This window comes from Lacerta agilis, chromosome 1 (assembly GCF_009819535.1).
Source record: "Lacerta agilis isolate rLacAgi1 chromosome 1, rLacAgi1.pri, whole genome shotgun sequence".
Lineage (NCBI taxonomy): Eukaryota > Metazoa > Chordata > Lepidosauria > Squamata > Lacertidae > Lacerta > Lacerta agilis.
The window spans coordinates 76,569,498-76,591,776 of NC_046312.1; the positions used below are offsets into that span (position 1 = coordinate 76,569,498).

At 42.3% G+C, this 22,279-nt stretch overlaps 1 protein-coding gene across 2 annotated transcripts in view; it reads right to left on the reverse strand.

Moving 5' to 3' along the window:
- The window catches only part of CPT1A (carnitine palmitoyltransferase 1A), a 43,252-nt gene that overhangs the window by 12,098 nt on the left and 8,875 nt on the right, over nucleotides 1–22,279 (reverse strand). Inside the window, exons 2-12 of one of the 2 annotated variants that reach the window (XM_033156268.1) lie at nucleotides 19,099–19,252; nucleotides 17,909–18,048; nucleotides 15,870–16,041; nucleotides 13,165–13,266; nucleotides 10,543–10,680; nucleotides 9,017–9,094; nucleotides 7,248–7,355; nucleotides 5,592–5,676; nucleotides 2,345–2,540; nucleotides 1,349–1,537; nucleotides 237–342 (exon numbers count right to left, since the gene is read on the reverse strand). In XM_033156268.1, the coding sequence (XP_033012159.1) occupies nucleotides 237–342; nucleotides 1,349–1,537; nucleotides 2,345–2,540; nucleotides 5,592–5,676; nucleotides 7,248–7,355; nucleotides 9,017–9,094; nucleotides 10,543–10,680; nucleotides 13,165–13,266; nucleotides 15,870–16,041; nucleotides 17,909–18,048; nucleotides 19,099–19,239 (1,455 nt within the window). In that variant the 5' untranslated portion in view covers nucleotides 19,240–19,252. Of the gene's footprint in view, nucleotides 1–236; nucleotides 343–1,348; nucleotides 1,538–2,344; nucleotides 2,541–5,591; nucleotides 5,677–6,017; nucleotides 6,106–7,247; nucleotides 7,356–9,016; nucleotides 9,095–10,542; nucleotides 10,681–13,164; nucleotides 13,267–15,869; nucleotides 16,042–17,908; nucleotides 18,049–19,098; nucleotides 19,253–22,279 lie in introns of both variants that reach the window. The other variant, XM_033156257.1, reaches the window with a different exon arrangement.

Below are 22,279 nucleotides of genomic sequence, written 5' to 3' on the forward strand. Positions count from 1 at the left end.
ATTAGGGAACAGAGATAAGTGGTATTTTCTTCTTTTGACTTCATCTTAGCTTCATCTTAGTTCTACAGAAGCAGGCTTTTCTAATGTATTTTTGTGCTGTAACTTTTCTCTTCTCTGGAACACACACACAGAGAAGATAAGCGCTTTTAGATCCCATGCCCGCTGCTTGCAATAATGCTTTTTAAGTACCAAGTTTAATTTTGGTTTGCCTCCCCTTTGAATATTCACACACTCACCTCCCAAAGATGGCCAACAATAGGAGCATCTGCCCAAGAATGTTCCGTATTCAGGCCCAGTTTAGCATTCTTGAACACTACAAGAGTGAATGACTTGTCAAACCACCTATGAGAGACAGAAAGTTCCCACAACATTGTGTTACTGAAAGCTGAATACCTTTGCAAATAAAGACTTGCTATTCACCTAAAAAGAAACCATACATTTATAGCAGCAACTTCAAAGCGAAATGAGTAAAGAACACAAGGTTGACCAATTTATGAAATAATTAACTTGTGAAACTTAACATACATTATATTAAAGCCATGTAGGCTCTGGGCAGCTGAAATGTGCAGCTGCATCACATATTACATAAAATAAAAAGCGAGTAAGAATAGTTAACATAGCAAAATAGTTTATATCTACAACACAGTCATTCCTTTTTCCCAGGAAGTGTATTCTGTGGTGGAAGGGGCTAGGGAATTCTTAGTACCTTCACCAAGAAGGTACAATTACTGGCAATCTTTGAGGGAAATTATGTAGTTATATGTATGAAACACATATTTGTAAATAAGTATCCAGGGGCACTTCACAAAAGGTTAGGTATGCAACATTCATCAAATGCTTTAAAAAGAAAATCCACACTCAAGAAAGATATCACAAACACATCTCATCTTAACTCAGTACTAAAAAATAAAAAAATGATTTAAATATTTTAATGGTCCTTGGGTAAAATATGTAAACTATATTAAAGCAAGTTATGCCATTCATACACACAACACTGAACGATAAAGCAGTTTTGTTTGTGCCATTTTTATTCTTAGTTTAAGAGATAATACAGTAAGCCCACAACTTACCTAAATCCAAATCCATGTACATTCAAAACAAATTGGGTTCAACAGCGAGTGGGATTGCCAACGTCATTCCCCCCAGAAATTTTCCCCATTTATTTATTTATTTAGCCAATTATGTAAAGCTGAATGTGCACAAGTTAAATGTGCTAAATGTGTTAAATTTGGGGACTTACTGTATCAAAGTTCAGGATACAACATAAACCTACCACTACGTATGAACAAGGCAAGGCATGTATAACAAAATTTGAAAGATCATGGTTGCTTCCTTCACCCCAAAGTACCTGTCATAGCATTTGCCATGTAGAAGTGCCTTTGCATAAGTGTCCATTGATGTCACTGGATCCTCTTCCCTGTAACCCTGAGCAGTGTCATCCAAAGTCACAAAGAAAGCTGCCTTTTCAACAGCATCCAAAGACTGCTTGTTCTTTCCACGGGCAAAATATGTCTGGCGAGCCTTAGCCCAAGGTACTCTGCCAGAAAAATATAAACAGAGACATTATGCCAAGTCAGTGAATGCAACTAACCTTACAGCCACCCTCTTTTAAATCAAATTTAAAGTAGTGCAGGGGGAAAAGAAGAACCAACACACTCTGAAGGTGAAAAATGCAATTTCCACAGATAGTGAAGCCTAAAATGGAAGATGCACACAAGCTCTCTCAAGTTTATATGGATACACTATTCAATGGCTTAAAATATGATAGTGTCTTTGGGCAGGTTCAGATGACCTTTATCCCTAGAACTTCTGTGTGCAGCAAGTTCAAGCACATGTCTCAGGCTTCGGAGTCTCCAGCCCTGCTCCTCTAAAGATGCACAGAATGCTATCTGAACACAAAGATCCCATGCTCAATGTGGAATCTCCCTGTCCATGTATTACAAGTCCAAGATCCACAGATGGCAAGTACCAGGTCCTCAAAAGGCTAGAAAATTGTCCAGACCACTAAACACACTGTATACTTGCCCTCCCAAGAAATATCACTGGGTGTACCCAGAAAATTCTACAACGCAACTATTAATAAATTGTTTGTAACCCTCCTCAGCTTGAGAAGCCTAGATACACTGTGCTAAGATGTCAGTCAGACCATCTTACAATAGTATAAATACAAAAGCACTTGAGGACTATATGGAACAGGCTATACAGAATAACAACAGAGATAGTTGGCAAACATTTAGGCAGCTATAGAAGCAGAAAGTCTCTTAAAGCTGAAAGTAGCCCCAAAATGTTTTCCAGTATTGAGAAATGATTGGCAATTGTTTTGGGGTGTCTCTTAAGTTCATACCTGTCTCCTGCCGTAAGAGCAGCTAACTTCTCTTCCCCTGGCTGGGGCTCTGATTTGTCATCTAGAATCCGCTGTATCTGCTGTTCAATCTCCCGGGGTTTCAGCAGTCTGCCATCATAGTACAGCCATACTTTGTAATAGCATCCCTTATGGTACACAACAATGTGCTTGCTGTCTTTTATATGCTGGATAGTGTCTAGAATTGCAACCCAAAGTTTGGAAATGAGCAAAGATTTCCGTAATGTTTGGAGTGCTCAGCTCCAAACTGCATACATTATTTCATTATTTCACATCCATTTGCCTGGTCTTAAATTGGTTTATGGAGTTAGGATGTCATCCAACGATGTAGCCTAATTCACACAAGGACTTCTGTTTTGCAATGGCACTTTGCCTCCCAATGCTCTCCATGTGCTCACCCCAAAATCTACTCCAGAGGACTGGGGAACAGAACAGATTTGGGGAAAACATGAAGGGAGAAGGAGAAGCTCCACTGCAAAAGCACAAGCCCTTGTGCGAATGGGATGACTTCATTGGATGCAACCCGTAGACTTACAGCTATACACTATTTGTTCATGAACGATGATATTCATGAAGATGTCCAATATTAAAACAAGCACTGTGTTGTACCAAGTTGTCATCTCCTATATGTCACCTCCTGCAATTTCCTATATGCACAGGCAGCTTTCTTTTGCATACCTCATGGTAACCAACTAACTATTTTGGAACCTCGGCAGCTGAATGGAGTTAGGTGCAGTACTGCATGCCAGTCAAGCATCAATCAAGACACTTGGAAAGCTAAGCCGAGTAGAATGTACTATGGAAATTCTGACAATGAAAAAAATATATTCAGAAGCACACGTATCTATACTTTTACTCAAAGCTGTATCTGTATTCCTGCTTGCTATTCTCCAATAATAGTAGTAATGATTCCAACAATCACTGGTTAAGAAGAGTCCTCTCGTGTGACTGTGCCACTCTTTTTTCTTTCTTTTTACATGGAAAGTAACGGAAGTGACCAAATGGGGAAATTGTTCCCCATATCAAAGCCAGTAACTAGTTTTCTGTCTGAAGTTTTCAAGTCTGAAGTTTTCTCTAACAAACCTTGATATGGAGCCTGATAGTATGCCCAACTATGACTGGAGGTAAAACTACATATCCTCAGATAAATTAACATTCTACGGGCTGTATTCAACTAACTCACTCTTCTAGCACCAATAGCATTTCCCTCCCACAGGGGGATGAAACCTATCACCTTAGTGGTACACTGAATGCAAGCCTATGTTTTTTTACAGTCAAGGAATGTAAATGCGAGAAAATTCAAGCTATGGGAAAAAAGAGAGATGCAAATATCAAACCTTCAACCAGGATGCAGTATAGTAACCAGAGAATTAACTATCACACAGAAAAAGCACTGCTTTTGTAGAAGTAATACATTCAAAATAAAGCCAGCAATTTGCAATTCATTGTCAAATTTTGATCACTATTTGTCATTACCAAAAGAACAGCATGCTGAGCGAAGCTTTAAGATAAATGAGTAATGAAATTAGAAATATTACCAAGAACATTAGTAGTGATTTAGGTAACTGAGAGCATATTCGAAAAAGGTTTGATTATTTTCTGTGCTTCTATTATTTAAAAACGGGGCAAAATGGGCAAAATGTTGGGCTTATTACCTGTTGAATTAATAACTGCACTATGAAGTGTTGCATGGCACTTTTGCAAGGTCCAGTTCAAGGAAGTATATGAACCATCTGTGTCTGTTTCTATGCACAAGGCCCACAGCTGCATTTTTCTCAACTAAATTATTTCACATTATAAGACATTACAGTACATTTGTCATAAGGCCGATCCAGTTTCTTATTAACATTAGAAAATTACAATTAATACACCTTTACCTACTTTTCTTACTCTGGTTTGATAGGCTACCTCCCACCTTTGCCCTATTTGAGATAAACTGTGCAGATGAAGAGATCTGAAATAATATTTCCAGAAAATAAAGGGGAGCCCGGCTATGTATGTCTATAAAAGGGGTGGGAAAGAGGAGACGCTCACATTATTTTCTTCCCATTGTAATGAGGCTCAGCTAAAAATTCTTACCACATGCAAAGCAAAGAAGAAAGAAGGATCAAAAGATACAAAAGCAGAGTAATTCAAATGGTGAAATATTCTCAGAACCATTAGAATTACTCTGCTGTTGATCTTCTGCTGTTGATCTGTTGATCCTTCTTTCTTCTTTGCTTTGTGACCCAGCATGTGCAGCACTGGGCGGAAATGGAACCAATCTCTCAGCATCAAGAACTATTTTGTTCTTGACCAACACAATTTTATCAGTAGAAAACAAGTTCATTAGAGAAATATTTTAAGAATGCATTCCCTGTTTAGGGTGACTTCATCACATAATGACCCTTCACTCCATTCCTGCAAGCCAATTTTAACACACCATGTGAAAAGTATTCATCGGCTTCATGAAAATCTGCTCTCTTAAATCTGTGGGGAGAGGTGTTAGTCCACCTTTCACAGAAACGGAGCATAGAGTTCTAAGGCTTTCTCTGTGGTAGTACCTACACTCTGGGGTGTATTTTGATCACAAGCTCACCTAGCCACTCCTCTCATTGTTTTGGTTCTGGTTAAAACCTGACTCTTTAAGTGGGCTTTTTAGTCACAGCTGAAGGTTTCTTGAATTGATATTATGCTAATATATTTAGGACCAGATTTTTAAAAGTGGATTTGTGAGGTTTTTATTGCTTTTTTAAAGTATATTTTTATATCATCTTTTTTATCATGATTTTATCATGATTTATGAAGTACAGTATACCACTTCTTTTGGCAACACAGAAGTGGCATAGAAATGTGATATACAAACCAAGAAATACATTTAAATGATTCAACACCTGTTCAGGAACACACACACACACACACACACACACACCACACACCACACAGTTCTAGGAAGTGGCAGCAAATGGGAACAGATTCCTGTACCAACTCTCACCATTCATTATAATATGCCTCAATGTACTTAGTAGTGCGTTTGCACAACACTGAAATGGTTCATAACTTTTAAGAACTGGATCTTATTAGCATATTATAATGCAAATTATGGTGATTTCTCTGATGGAAAAATCACACAGCCTCACAAGGTATGCAAATGTTGTAGGCTTAAGTTATCTGCTACATACATAGAAGATTAGGATGCAAAAGTAGGGAGGCAAAAACATTGACAGGATTGACAGGACTAACACTGTACCTGTCTCTGTGCCTGGTAAACGGCAAGTGTTGAACAAACGTTCATACTGAGAAGAGCACATTGGGATGGCATTGTAAATCATAAGCTGAAAGGAAAAAAGGAAAGTCAAAGAACCCATACCGGGTAGCAAATCATTTCCCGGGAGCACCTTTATTTTTATTTTTATTTTAAAGAGATGGAACAGGGACAGCACATAATAATACAAGGTGAACCACTTTTTTGTTTTCAGGCAGCAAGGTATTTGAAATGTGGATCAGGATTTTATCAACATTTGCCACATATTTCAAGTGTACAAGTCACTCCATTCTCCTTGGGCCGCACACACTGCAAATATGAATGTTTGTTATTAGAATGGTATACTCAAGAAGAACTTCTGGAAGCATTTCAATTCTTTGATATTCCTTTTCTTCAGCTGATTCAGCTTACCTGTTTCCTCTCCAGGAATACGGGATGTATTAAACATCCTCTCCCATTGTGCTGAGCAGAGTGGAACAGTGGATCCCATCAGAAGAATCTATGCCGCAAACGAGTGTTATGATTGCATTTCACAAATGGAGTTAAGTACGTGAAGAAAAAAACACGTGTGAATCAGAAAGAATGCCAGAAGATTTGGGGATTCTTGGGGCCACTTCACATCTCATTTCCACGAGAGGAAATTGTGGCTCACCAACCTTCATCAACTAATATGTATATTCCACAGCATGTAAACACATGCAATTTCCCTGCAGGAGGCTTTATGCTTGTGCATTTTCAGTATGCCAGCTTGCAAAATCCCTTTTATTATTATTTTCTCCCTAGACCTCCCTCTGGTCTGCCAATGACAGAGTCTGCAGAAGTTCTTCCAATTGCTCTTAAGCTGCCATACACTTTCCAAAATTTATTCCTTTTCTGCACCCTCCAACATTATGCTGCATTGTGTTCATATCAATCAAAATGAGGGCTGCCACTAAGATATCTTTTTTTAATCCTTTAAATGTCATCATTTCCATAATCTGATATCATTTTCAAATCTCTTTTAATAGACTTTAACTGTATCTGTAATACAGTAAATATTCACTTTTCTGGCCCCAGGTGCCACTAAAATGCCTTCTACAAAGAAATATAGAAATCACGTACTAAAACTGAACAGGAAGAGTAGCTTTCCTTATACAGACTGTTCATGGAAACTTGAAAGTGGCCCTGCTCCATGCACAGGTCAGAATTCCCCATACCTGCTGTGAGAACAGGGGAGGGTACCCTATGGCTTGTAATGAATACGAGTACTGAATGAACATATCAGAACCCCTCCCAAAGCTCTACACCCATGCCCCATGAGGCCTAGATGGAAATTCTATTTATATCAGCTAGGCAGCATTAGAAGCCATGCTGAGTCCAAAGAAGAAGAGTGGGATCCTAGCCAAGGGATCCCCACTGGCTTGCCCTTTAAACCAATTTTCATTTGCATCAATTTGTTCCCCAGAAATTCAACAACTTCATGGTTTCACTTGCTTGCTTGCTATGGGATGCACATTTAACTGTGGTGGAAAAATCATGTCTTACATTTGAAAGTAGGAGGCTTCATTCCTCCTCCGAGTTACTTTTAAACAAGTAATGAGACTTTTTTTATATGCATCAGACCCAAACGTGTGACTATGATTATTTTTTAAATGTACATACTGGCTGGATTTGTTGTCTGTCCAGTTTTCTTCTGTATAGCAGTATGGAATGGATAGCATTGCCAGCTCTAGCTGCCTGTACACTGGTAGGAGTAAAATAGAGGAAATCCTAAAGGATAAAGAGAATAGACAGGGATGAATGTTAGCAGAGCCGTATGCGCAACAAGAACACAAATGCTATCACAAATGCACACAACCCTACTGCTCACTGTTGAAAAGAAAGCTTCGCATGTATTTATTTTCATTTATGTATAGTTCACACAATACAACAGCACTAGCTGCACACAAGCTTCTACTTTGTTAGGCCTTTGCTAGTAGTCACTGTCTTATTCACATGTAATAAAGAATATATTACTTGACTTCTGTTGCACCAAAGTGCGTGTAGAGTTGCAAGTCAGTATGACATTCACTGAAAGTCATCTTCAGAAAACATCTTCCACCTCATTAATCAAGACACCAACTTGGTTTGCACATCATGCTAAGGCAAACCATGGCTTAGTGTGAATGTGTGAGCATGTTTGCTCCCAGAGATGAGATGGGAGTTGCTTCACTCCACCCTGGTAATTTTGCTGCTGAGATTTATGGAGCTAAGCTATAGCTGTCCAAAGATGGGCTCGGGGCTTTGCTCTCTCCAGACTAAACACAAACTGTAACCATGGTTTGTCCAGGAAAGCCATACTGCAAGCCTAACACGTTAAGCTAAACCAAGGCTTAGTTCAATCTGGTACAGCAGCAAAATGACTAGGCAGGAGGGAAGAGGTTGAGATCCCCATGCCTGGGGCTCACTCTTACCACAGTTTGGCTTAGTGTGACATGCAAACAGGGCAATATTTAGTATTCTATTTCCAGTCCTCATGGAGAGTTCCTGAATTTATGTAGTCAAAACATACATGAACAAGAAGGAGCTATCAGCAGATGACATATAATTTTTTTAAAAAACACAACTTAACAGGATAACTCTTTCAAAACAAACACACACACACAGACACACAAATGAGAATGGACATGGAATACTGACTGACCATTGTGGAATGGCTTGCAAAACGCTTTGGTTAGCAAAAATGAAAACGAAAAAATCCTAAAAGACGGAATCCCAAAAGAGCTCACTGTCAGCTGAGGGTGCTTTGTAGTCACAGAGCAAAGCATCTGATGGGCTGGGGTTGGGGAAATGGAAAACTGGGATCAAGGAGTGGAATGGAATATTCTGAAAAGGGGCATGACTGACACCTTAAACTGGAGCACTCTAAATTGCACCATTTCATCCCATTTTCTCTAACAGCAAACTTGACGACCTTACATCTCATAGACAAGGAAGCAGTTTCTGAACCCTTGCAGGGGGACTCCCCAGACATGCAGAAAAAAATGATTTAAAAATACCCTCCCAAAAACAGCCTCTTAGTCATACCAGAATCTAGTGCTACAATGCAACAGAAGTTCTATCTTAGTGCACATGCTGGAAAGATTATGCATGATGAAGCAACCCCAAAAGTGAGTTGCTCCAGTTCAGGCAACTGGCATGTGACTTGGTGTACAATTTAGGATGTTATGGCAGCTAAATTATATGTCCACAAAGCAGAGATGGAGAACCTATGGCCTTCCAGTTGTTGCTGGGAATACAGCTCCCATCAGCCCCACCATGGCAATAATCAGGGGTGGTGGGAGTTGTAGTCCAGCAACAACCGAAGGGCATCAGGTTTCCCATCTCAGCCCTAAAGGAAGTGGTTCTGCGGGAGAGATGACAACGCCTTCAAAACTGCACCATTTACTCACCATTGCAAAATAATTACTGTTCACCATAATTGGTCCACGGCCTCGGAGGTAAATGTATTCTTCCCACCAATCACTAACCTATAAGAACAATGAAAGAGATAAAAATAATTAATCAGTGACATTCACCAGTTAAAACAAAGTGCCCCAATAATTGGGACATCAATACACTAAACAACTGGATACCCTTTGATTCTGAAAATGAAAACTGAATACAATCTCAGTATTATTTTCTACTTTTGCTAGAGAGTGAAACAAAAAAATTATCTAGAGCAACTGAAGGGCAATTTCTCTGATATTCAATAACTCACTAGTAATGTTGGTACAAATTATCGACTTGAGGGTCGATTTCAAAAAATTCCACTGGAAAAATGGTTATGTCCATGTGGAGATGGCAGTATTGAGTCAGTGGCTCATGTGCTTCTGGCTTGCACTCTTTATAAGGATTTGAGGAGTGAGGTTATTACCCCTCTATTATTGTCCATGCCAGGTCGCTCAACCATTGCTACTGTGTCCTTTCTTTTAGCACAGATCAAGATGATCAGGCGACAGCAAAAACTGCAAGGTTTTTAGTGGGGGCAATTAGAATAAGATCTATTATTGGATTATTGATGTAAACCTCCAAAATGTATTTTGTCTAGTTAAGTTTTTAACCTCTATCTTCAGTACATTTTATTTTATTTTACTGCTATGGCTAGTGGCTGATGTAAATAAAGATTCTTCTGATTCTGAGTCCCACCATCAGAATTAACGGAGTTGTTCAACTAGCCTACTCCCAATATCAAATAGCTTCTTCGTACCTGATGCTTGGTCAACTGGCTAAGGCAGAGATAAGGATCTGATTAACCAGAAAAACATCTGTGAATCAGTAGCATTGGGCAATTCCAAACTGGTTTGCCACATCAGTCCTGAGCTATGGAACAACATTTGAGACAGGTGCAAGAACATACAGTTTTTCCTAGAGTCAAACGGAGAACCTAAGAGTTTCAGCATTTGCAAGTCTTGACTATCACCAGTCTCTGCAGTCAACACAAGAAACAGAATTTCTAGAACTGAAATGCTATCTTTTATTCTAAGAGAATCTTGGAAAATTTAAAATTCAGGAATGAAGATTTGAGAAGCTTTAACTGCATGACTTCATGAAAGCTTTCAATTCATGAACTGGAAGAGCCGTAAAAAGATTCAATTGAACACATGGATTGATAATATGGACAGATTAGCTACATACAAACGAATTGCATGTCGTCGCAAAATAAGAATGGATAAATATGAAGAAATCTGGAATTAATATTTAAGCGATAAGGCGGACAGTGGTGGGAGGTAGAAGGAGGCAAGAGAGGTGGGGAAACAGTGTTTTTTTTTAAAAAAAGGTGTAGTCATAGGTATATGAGTGCATTCAAATTTGAATTGTCAAACTGTGTTATTATTGTTATTATGGTTTTTATTGTTTGTGTTTTTTGTGGTTGATGTTTGTATCGAAAAAATGATTAAATAAATTAAAAAAGAAAGCATTCAAATCATTTACTTACATAGTTTGTAGCCCACCAGGATTTCAGTTTCAAGTACCATTGTAGCTTTGGTCCTAGATTAAGTGCAAAATCTTTGCCAAGGCCTTCCATCCTTTTAAATTCCTCATCGTTCATAAGTGGTCGAACTGATTCCAAATACTGGAATTGATAAGAAGAACTAGTGTCAATGCAGAAAGTTGTACCAAAACCAACTCAGTACTTTACAACAGAGCAGCAGCAACTGGCAGTGGGATACAGTGGGATGACCAGGAGAAACCCTAGTTACGTGATTTGTTGATGCTGTTGCGAGCCATAACTGGGAACCTGAGAAACAAGCTAACGAGAGCAACAGCAAGAAAGTGGAAACAGGTCTCTGTAAGAAAATAAGTAAGCAAGAGAGACTTGAAGAATGTCAAACTACCTATTGCTTATATTTCCATTCAAACTATGATTTAAAAAGTGTTTGCATCTACTGTCACCTTGTAGAAAATACCTGGAAATATTCTGTAGGTTGTTTTGTTTTGACTAGAAGTTCTCCCAAATGGAGTTGCTAACCCATGGCATTGTTTGCATGCATTGTTTGGAACTCCAGCTCACATCAGCCCCAGAGTGTGGCAGGTGATAAAGCATGATGGGAGTTTGAGTCCCACAACATTTGGAGTGCCACAGGTAAGCCATCCCTCAAGCAGATCGTGTTGTTGTTTAGAAGAATCGACTCTTTATTGGAAGGTATCATTCCCTCTATTTCTGATGTTCAGGTGAGAGTGCCAATGTTTGTGCAGCAAAAACAGCACTGCACAAACACACAAGAGGGAAGTGTTAGCAGCCGCTGTGGAGACATGAGGCTTGCAAAAGTACAAAAAAGGGAGGAAAGGTGTGTGAAAGGAGGGAAACCTTCACCTCCAACGAAGGTTAACACAACTGCACATGAGTCATAAATTGCACCTGACTCATCATACAAAGAACTGCAGATGCGTGGGGCTGTGTGTGCTGGTAAAAGGAAAACTGGGGATGGGGGAGGTGAACGAATGGCCACGGACACAAGATGGAAGAGTCGGGAGCAGAGAAAGCTTAGTGAGGGAAGGGGAAGGAGACATGATGAAAGTAGAAAAAAAGAACAGGGTATGTGGGGAGATAAAGAAACAATTGAGACAAAAGGGGAAGGAATGAAGTGAAGATGGGAGCAGGAACAGACTGGAGAGGAGGAAATAGCAGCACAACTGACAGAGCAGAGGAGAGGAAAAAGGAGAAGTGAGAAAAAGTTGGAAGAGTGGAAGAGGAATTACATATAAGGGAAAGGAAGTGAGAGAAACTAACCCATTGACTGAGATCTAGCTTGTAAGCTATCAAGTCACATTTTAAAGCTTAACTATATGTATATAAATGGCTGGCAAATTAGCAGGTCTCTAGCTATTAAACATGCTTTCAGTTTTTTAGTTCTTCTACACATACAAATTTCATTTTACTATAGAAGCACAGCGCCACAACTTGCACAGTTACTCTTTAGTTATCAGCACTTCCATTTGCCTCCAAAATTTAGTGTGAACCATTCTCCCAGCAGCAATGTAAGAGATCGGTTCTCTGGCCCAGTTTCAATGTATATTCCTGCATTGCAAAACTCTTTTTTGCAAGTCTGGAATGCGTGTTGAGCTCACCATCTCTATCAGCATGCTGATCCTGGTGGGCTTAAACTATCATTCGTTGTTACATCTGAAACTGTTCTAGCCATGTTTAAAACCATTGTTTAAGATCTTGGGCAGTAAACTGACATTAAATCAGTTTCTCATTTCTATTATAAAGGGGAACTATAGTTAAGCTAGCCAGGACTGGTGTCCTGACGAAAGAAGGCAGACAGTGGAAGGGCAAGGAGGAAGAGTTTTGACCCAATGCACATTCCCCATGTACTAAACTGCCATTTAGTAATCCACAAATGTACCTCTGAACAATTCCCACAAATGGTAAAAAAACTGATACTGTCAGAAATTTGAATATGTTTATATTACTTATCATTTACAGAATGACAATTTTTAAACAAGATCTTATAATAATTCCTTACCCTGTCCATATATAAAAGATAGCTTATGACTAAATTTCCAAAGATATTATCAGAGATGTTTCAGTATTTTTTTCTCCAACTGCGCCCATTTCACCATGTAATATTTAGTGTTCTGAAATTTGCACTCATATTCTAGCAAAATTTTATAGACTTTTGAAATAATATAATATGCTATATGTTGTGTTTTTTTTATTTCGTTTGAAAAAAAATGCACTTTTAAAATGGTTATCGTGGTCTCCTTTCATCATCATGTACTGGTTATTTTCATAATGTAATTCTTAGGACAAAGTCCATTGAAGAAAACAGTCACAAGACTCCAAGCCATTTAAAGATTACACAATGCAGACAGAAGATAAAAGACATGGAAATGTAAAGACTGACTATCTTGCCTTTAGGGGTATAAATATAAGATAAAGTAAAGGTGTGCCCTTGAGTATTCTTGAGTTTGTTGTGCATGGATAGACATATCTTAACCTAGAACCGAACTAATTTACATCTTTATTGATCTATGTTTCTAGACAAGGAAAACAAGGGCAACATTCCATCTGGATTAAAGTTTGGGGGTGGTTTCAAAATATCTAACACACCCTATTTACGGTATCTTTAACAGCAGGAACAGGAAGACGTGGCAAAGAAGTCTGGAAACTGTACAGCATTGGTTTACGACCCGAGAAAAGCTTCACTAGTGTCTGAAAATGAAACAGAAAAAAGCAACATTTTGCAGAGTGTAGGACAGTTGAAATAAGTATTTATATTTTGTTTCATAAACGTGCACTCTAAATCTTTGGACTTCCTTTGTACAAGATAACCATAAAACACATGATCTCTTGCTAGCCTACTGCTTTCAAAGCTTGCAGAAGTTCTTTTTCACGTGGCTTTTAGTTTATCCTCTTAATTCAGATCCCCTCCTGTACCAAGCTAACCCTAGCAACATTTGCCTGCATTCTTTCCTCCCAACTCATCTCTACCCTTGTAATCTCCTTCAGGTCACAGACCTGACTAACTCATGTAAGGTGTTGCGCACATTGACAGCACAGTACCAATAAACTTTAACTATTAATCCGCTCTTGCTTTATCACAGCCTTCCCCACCTGGTGGCCTCCAGATGTTTTGGACTTCAACTCTCACCAACCTCATGGGAATTATAGTCCAAGACATCTGGAGGCCACCAAATTGAGGAAGGCTGCTTTACTGGAATATTTTCGGTAGCACAACTGTCAAGGACAGATGAAAGAGCATAGGTATTCCACATGAACAGCCAGAACACTCAAGTGTTTCATGGTGCAGGGCAGGACAACTACATCCCTGGGAGCTAAGGCTTTTGAAGGGAGATGAGGCATGTACAGCAGATGTAGACCATCTAGACAACACTGAAGCATGTTGGCCTTTCCACGGCCTTCCACTGGACTGCCTATATCTTCCAGAACTGCAGCCTGAGGCTGTGCCTTTGTGTGTGTCCAAGTGTGTTTATAAGTGCACTCAGGATACATTTGAGGATGGCTTGGGGATTTGGAAACTAGTTGAAGCTGGTGTGTGTTTAATGCTTGGTATTTGTCATTCAAGAGTTGTATTTATGTTTGTTTTAAATTATTTCAGTGTTTTATTAGAGTAAGACCATTTTGTTCATCTGGATTATGGTTTTTGTTCATTTTGGTATTCTATGTTGCCTGTTACAATTACTGGTATCTGCTCTGCTGCTTCGCTTCATCTCCACTGTTCATTAGGACAAACGAGGCACTGCTCCACCAATCTCTCTTTGCTCTCAGCTAGCCTCCACCCAGCTGCATTCTTACTTACAACCAATTGGGGGGGGGGAGGCTATCAGCTTCCTCCTTAGACTCAGCATTGCCTTAGTACTGCTCAGCAGGGAGGAGGACAGGGACAAAACTATAATTTGTTGGCCCCACCAGGCATTTGCTCTGTCTACTATTGGTCTCCCTGCCTTCCACCTTATCAGTCCCAGTGGGCACCAACCACTGCTGGATTAAACTTTCATTTTCTAAACTTTTGCAAAACACAGAAGTTCATACAATGAGCACAGATTAATAATGACACAATCAATCATTATTCCCAAGGTTCTTCAATTAGGGAAATAAAGAAAAAATGTGAAAACAAGTTACAAAATCAGTAAGGAAAGAAGCTTGGGAAAAAAGCTAGACTGGTCAATGGTGTTGTAGTGAAATAGAGTGCTGCAACCTAGTGAGTAAGCCAGTTAGGTTAAAATATCTCAAATATCTGAGAATTTTAGTCCTGGGAGAAGAGAAGCAATATTAGTTATATTTCTTAACACACTTGCCATTTTAGTTATAATAAACAGCTTCCTGCCACTGTCCAGGAGTAAAAATCAAGACAGCAAAACAGATTAGTCATGACTATTCACACTGCTCAAGCTTAGCATTATAAGAAAAACTGGTCTTTTAAGTATTGAATTTGTAGAACATGCCAAAAATTCCAGCCAATGAAAACACCAAGCCAGGCTGACACAATACTCTAAAGCCTTACCCTTCAGATAGAACCTGTATTCAAATGAGAAAGCTCTTGGGATCCTATCTGAAGAAAACTATCAGACATTTAATTTGCAACCAATTTCTATTTCCCACAGAAGTATTCAACATAAAAATCTATCATTTCCCCTGAACTCCTTTGTACAGTCAAGTAATATATAAAAGGGACAGGATGTAATGACCACAAGACCACGTTGTTGGTAAGACCTGTTTACCAACAGGATACATTAGACTATTTATGCTGCAAGGCTACACAAGGGGGGGGGGAAGTATTTCCTCCCAGCTACTTCCCAACACCACCCGACACATTCTCCTCATGCTTTCTTCAAAATAAGGGAAGAATGATAAGCAACCACCACCACCCCTGTAACACTGAGGAAGTTGCAAGTTCCTGACGGAAGCGGAATTTGACTTGAGGTCTTTTTACCAAGGCTTGTGTTCCACTACTGAGAGAAACTAGTTACACTGGTCCTTTGGGAAGGCTAATTGTGTTGAACATTTAGCTGTTCAAATATTGCAGTCAAGAGTAGCCAACTTCACCCAAGTGGAGGGCTATTCTGCCAGTTCACAAAATGTAACCAAAGGGAAATTTTTTGAAGAATAAGCAGGAGCACCTCAGTGGCATTCCTTGGTTTCTATTAAATATTAAGGGGCAGTAATAAGAAGGAACTGGGAAGAAAAATATTGAAGCTGCACCCCTGAAAACTAAGTTACTAATGGCAGATATAATCAAATAAGTGTCACATCAACTACATATTCCAAAATATAGAGAGATAAATATCTCTTACCATCCATATCTTGGTTCCTGTGGAAAGTTTGCCATGTTCAGCAAACATCCACCCATGGTAGGAAAGCAGCATCTTTAGCGTGTAGCGCATGGAGAAAATAAGGGCCACCCAGAGCCCCGTCCCAAAAAGAATCCCACTGACAATACCTTGTGTTTGGTTGGACATATAGCCTCTGTTAAAAAATAAAAAGAGAGAGAGCATCTGTTACTCCAAGAATTCTGGACAAATGTAAAAGAGTAAAGCATACCAAGTAAGCCACTGTTAATAAGAAGACATCATTCTGAGCATTAGGATTGTGCTGAAATAGACCCCCCAAATTCACCAAGGTGGCATGTTTGAGGGGGTGGCATGTTCGATTATTTTCAGGCTGGGCCCCCAAAATGGCACAAATGATTAGGAGGAATATACTTATTATGGCAGGGCCCTCCCCTTTCTTTTACTGTTTTAAAAACAACATTTATAGCAGTGGTGGCTGTAACAGAGCCCCAGCCATCATGGTCCCCCTCATGCCCTTAGAATATGACACTAGTGTATTTGCGGGGTGGACATGGAAGTCAATTACCCTTGGCTAGTGCTGGTGGCAACCTTTTTAAAATTCTAAGAGGTGGGGGGAAGAGGAAGCTGCCAATACTACCATGGTAAATGCCTTGTTGCCATGTTTCAGCCCCACCCCCCAACCCGAATTGCACCCACTGTTTCAGAAGAGGTACACATTTCAGGGCAGGTACACTGTTTCAGGGGGTACACTGTTTCATGGCTGAAGAGCTGCACTGCAAAACTCCAAGAAGCATTAATTTTAAAGGATGGCTGAGTTTCAGTTCTTGCCGGGGGGGGGGGGGGTTCTAAGAAAGCGCAAATTAAATGTAAACTGGATCAGATTTCTTCCTCATTGCTAGTTTAGAAGTGCCAAGAAATGAAATTTCTCAGAGCTCACAGCTATATTGTGGTCCATAGACCCAGAATAGCTTGGTGCTGTAGCAGCACAAAGCACTGTATACTGGTCTCTACATATGGACAGGGCCGTCTCAAAGGGATCGTGCGCCCTGGCGCAACGATCCCTCGGCGCCCCCGGTGGGCCGCCTCTCCGCCCACCTCCCTCCCGCGCTGGCCGCCCCTCGGGAGGGGGGGGTGGGCGAGCGGGGGATGGGGGCGTGGCGCTGCAAGCCGGCCACCCTCCGGCGCCCCAGCTGGAGCGCTGGGAAGGGCGCGCAAAGCCCCACGCTGCTCCAGCGCCATGTCCATCATCCCCCGAGGGGCGGCCAGCGCGGGAGTGAGGTGGGCGAGCGGGGGATGAGGGGCGTGGCGCTGCAAGCCGGCCACCCTCCGGAGCCCCAGCTGGAGCGCTGGGAAGGGCGCGCAAAGCCCCGCGCTGCTCCAACGCCACGTCCATCATCCCCCGAGGGGCGGCCAGCGCGGGAGGGAGGCGGGCGAGCGGGGGATGAGGGGCGTGGCGCTGGAGCGGCGCGGAGCTTTGCGCGCCCTTCCCAGCACTCCAGCTGGGGCTCCGGAGGGTGGCTGGCTTGCAGCGCCACGCCCCTCATCCCCCACTCGCCCACCTCCCTCCCGCGCTGGCCGCCCCTCGGGGGATGATGGACGTGGCGCTGGAGCAGCGCGGGGCTTTGCGCGCCCTTCCCAGCGCTCCAGCTGGGGCTCCGGAGGGTGGCTGGCTTGCAGTGCCAGGCCCCTCATCCCCCGCCCCATAGGGGCGGGGGCAGGTTGGTGAGGGGGCGCCCGGTATGCCGGCGGGCTCGCGGGGGCGCCCCTGGGGGGCCTGGCGCCCTGGTGCACCGCGCCACCTGCCCCTATGAATGAGACGGCTCTGCATATGGATATAGACACTTAACTCTTCTCACTCCCCGACACTGTTGATAGAGCAGCAACTGCAAGGTAAGCATATGAAAGGGGGAGGGGACAAGGTAGGGTTCTACTCTACCATTATCATCTCACTGTACTCTTGAGCCTAACTGAGAAGTGACAAACCACCCATCATTAACACTAACCCGAAAAATCTATTCAATGCAAAGAGAGAGTTTACTTACGTCGTATCAAGGGTCCGGTTGATTTTAGCTATTAGTCCCAATGAAGGATCTATTTTGGCATACATTGTTGACATAACTCCTACTACTACAATAAGCCAGCTGGATGGACTAGCAGGATAGACTCCTGTGATGATGCCATTCTGGAAAGGCAAGAACATAAAAAGAGCCCTACTGAGTCACAAGTATATTATACTCTAATTTTCTGGATTCCGATGCACCCATTTAACACTTCCCAGACATATTTAGTGAACATAACCATGCGAATGCAGACTAACTCATGGCATTAGTCTTCTTTATGGAACACTGTTATGTCTAATTAGCAAGAATGATGTGTGGATGAACTTCTTTTTAAATGTATTGGAGACTGGTAAATATGGCAATAGTGTAAAGATGGCAATATCTGGGAAGCTGAAAATCAGCACAGGACTCTCCAAACTGCACCCACCAAACCAGGAAGGGGTAGGGCGATACATGCCCACAACTATGATAGGCCCTTATGACAGATGTTTTCCTCACCTAGACTATTTCCTAGCATAGAAAGGCAGGCTCTAACAAAGTGGAAGAGTTCCTGGATTGCCAGATAACTTCAGATGGCATACAAGAAAGCCCTTTCATTTCCTTCTCTTGCCCATATAGCAGTAGTGAGAAATGCCAGATGAGTCAAATAAGCTTTATATCTACGCAGGGAATTGAACCCAGGTCTGCCTGGTCCAAGATCAACACCCAATACACTTCATCACTTTCTTAAGGGTCTACTTTTCCATGGCAATAGGCAGTTCAGATGAAGTGAAAGTACAGAAAGTGAGGGGAACATTTCATGGGTTTTCACTAAATCGATTTCAACATTTCAGAGTAAGAATCACAGTATCTGTTCCCACATTTCTGAAACATGTGGATGCCAGCTAATCCAGGAGGAGGAACACATCTAAAGGAAATATTTGGCAGGCAGCAGAGTGTTGCTTAACCACACCTCTTTCTGCTCTGGCCAGACTTCTTTTTGGTCTCTAAATCTAATCCAAAAGAAAAATAGCCAGGAGGGATTGTGGGGGGAAATGGACATGGGCAGTGTACATATACACATCATCCAAAACTAGTGCTAAAATGGAAAACTGGGTATTCAGAAACCCTTGTTTGCTGCATAATAAATGCCTCTGTCCCAAGTATAGTTTCAGATCTGCAATATGAGTTACCTTGAATCTGATGAATTTCTTCTTCCATGAGTAGAGACCAGATAGATAGATCTGCCTGAGAGCTTCATGGCTCATACGCAGATCAATTCCATCTGGGGTTACAGTAAACTGAAAAGCAACTGCTTGGTGGGCTTCCGCCATTTTTAGAATTTACCTGGCGAACAAAAGAACAAACAAATGTTTATTATTAGCTACTTAATTTGCATGAGAGAATTAGAAGCCAAGAATATGATATCTACTGCAAATTTGTAAAGGCGAGTAATCATCATCTTTGTTTACTGAAGGTATCAAATACTGCTTGAGTGCTACTCACTTCTGTAATATGCCAGTCCACATCATTAGGCAGCATTCAGTCATTTATACCTCCACCAATAAGCCAAACTATGGATGAACCTTTTGGTCATGCACACAGTCCTTGCACATGTAAGTAAGCAAAAATGCTGGCTAGTCTTCCATTAACTATAGTTTCCAGTTTTGTTGGAACTGGGAAACTATGATTTAACAGATTTGGAGCAGACCAAGATAGTAAGCCACATTTAATAGTATGTTTTCCACCTTTCATAGCTGGGTTATGTGTGTGGCCAAAAGGCTCAGTCCTATCTTAGCCTAGATATGCCTCATCACACATGAGAGCCCACAATAACTTCAACAAGGCAACTGACAACAAGCCTGTGCTCTGGAATAATCACATTCTCTCATTAAGAACAAGTGCTACAGTGAAGCCAGACATTGCTTGCCAGAACCAAGATATTATTGATGGTTATAAACCCACAGGAAAGATTTCAAGTAAAGCTTTTAAGCAACGGTTTTTAATATACAGATTTAGCACCCTACTACTCCAGTGTAACAAACACTTAGAACATCCACTTCTATTAACAAGCAGAGTTCTTTTAGAGCAAATTTGGCAATTTGGTTCACTGCCCAACAACAGCCCAGCACCTCTCTCCCCATTTCCCAATCCATCCAAACCATAACTGGATTAAGTTTTGCCACAATAAAAATGAATACTCTTTTTTAAAAGTGATAAATGAACATTTAATTGAATACAATGCTTTAAATATATATTTTTTATGAGGCTGACAGCCCTTTGGGCAAGACTGATGGCTGAATCAGCATTGAAATTGCTATGTACCGTATTTTACGCTCCATAAGACGCACTTTTCCCCTCCTAAAATGGAAGGGAAAATCGCTGTGCGCCTTATGGAGCGAAGGCTTCGCTCCCAGTGCCTCCCCACATCCCCTGCCGCATTCGGCGAGAGGTGGGGGGAGGCAGCAGCGATGTTGCTGGATCATGCCAGCACCTCCGTTCACCGAAAGAAGCTTCTTTCGGTGAGCGGAGCTGCTAGCACGATCCAGCAACACCTCCGCCGCCTCCCCCCACGTCCCGCCGAACGCGACGGGGGATGGGGGGAGGCGGCGGGAAGCGAAGGGGATGTTGGTGGATCGTGCCAGCAGCTCCGTGAACGGAGCTGCTAGCGCGATCCGCCAACACCTCCGCCGCCTCCCCCCACGTCCCGCCGAACGCGACGGGGGATGGGGGGAGGCGGCGGGAAGCGAAGGGGATGTTGGTGGATCGTGCCAGCAGCTCCGTGAACGGAGCTGCTAGCGCGATCCACCAACACCTCCGCCGCCTCCCCCCACGTCCCGCCGAACGCGATGGGGGATGGGGAGAGGCGGCGGGAAGCGAAGGGGATGTTGGTGGATCGTGCCAGCAGCTCCGTGAACGGAGCTGCTAGCGCGATCCACCAACACCTCCGCCGCCTCCCCCCACGTCCCGCCGAACGCGATGGGGGATGGGGAGAGGCGGCGGGAAGCGAAGGGGATGTTGGTGGATCGTGCCAGCAGCTCCGTGAACGGAGCTGCTAGCGCGATCCACCAACACCTCCGCCGCCTCCCCCCACGTCCCGCCGAACGCCACGGGAGGTGGGGGGAGGCAGCTGCGATGCCTGCTTTTGGGATCGGTGGGCGGCAGGGAGGTTGGTAGAGGATTTCCTCCACCACCCCACGCGCTGCCCGCCAATCCAAAAAGCAGGCTTTTGGGATCGGTGCAAGGCACGGGGTGGTGGAGGAAACAGCGGGGATGCTGCTGCTTTCTCCACCACCCTGCGCCCCGACGCCAAAAGCAGGGTTATCCCCTGTTACTTTAAAGGGACATGGGGAGGAGGGGAGAAACCTTCTCCCCTCGTCCCCATGTCCCTTTAAGGAAGCGGGGATGAGCCGCTGTGAAGGGAGAAGGGGCTTCCCCTCCAGCGCTCCCCTCCGTGTTTTTTAGAGGAGGAAAACCAGGAAAATATTTTTTCCTGGTTTTTCCCCTTTAAAAAACAAGTGCGTCTTGTGGTCCGGAGCGCCTTATGGACCGAAAAATACGGTAAATGTTGCATAGTGGGGAAAAACTGGGTTCCTCACATAGGAGAATAAAGCATAATAAATGTTTCGATGATATATTGTAAGCTGCTGAAAAGATAGCTGCTTGTCAAAATCCATAAGCACATTCATGGCTGAGGAAGGGCACCTGGTTTATATCTCGTCATTCTCTTCTTCGGTACACTATGACCTAAAGCAGGGCTAAGGAAACCTGTAGGCTTCTAGATGATTTTGGACTCCCAACTCCTCATCAGACCCACTCAGTATGGCCAATGGTGAGGCACGCTGGGAGTTGTAGTCCAACAACATGTGCTAAAGTTTTCCCACAACTGACCTAAAGCTTTATTTAAAACAAATGTGCGTAGATAAAGCTGATCTTCATGTAGCAATACTACATTAGCCACAGACAAAGTCACAGGTCGGGGATGGGACTAGTATATAGCCAGGAAAGAGTGACCGAGGATTAAGGGAAGATTAGCTTTAAAAGGAAGACACAAGAATGAAATGACAGTGCAGAGGACAACTTTATCATATTTGCTGTCAGTGTTAACCCTGGAAGAGCACGTATATGCCACTGGGCAAATGAAGCTAATGAAAAATAGTTGGGGACCAAACACCTCCTCTTATAATGAATACAGAACTTCAACATTCTTTGCAGTAGTCAAGCATGATACAAGTTTAAATGGAAGCTTCCATTTCTACATCAGGCCCTTAATGAGGTCTGTGACAACATTATTGTTCACTGGCAGAATGAGAGCTGCTTCCTTCCCCGGTGGAGCAGGGCCCAGAGCTTTGTAGCAGAGCTTATGGCTTTGCA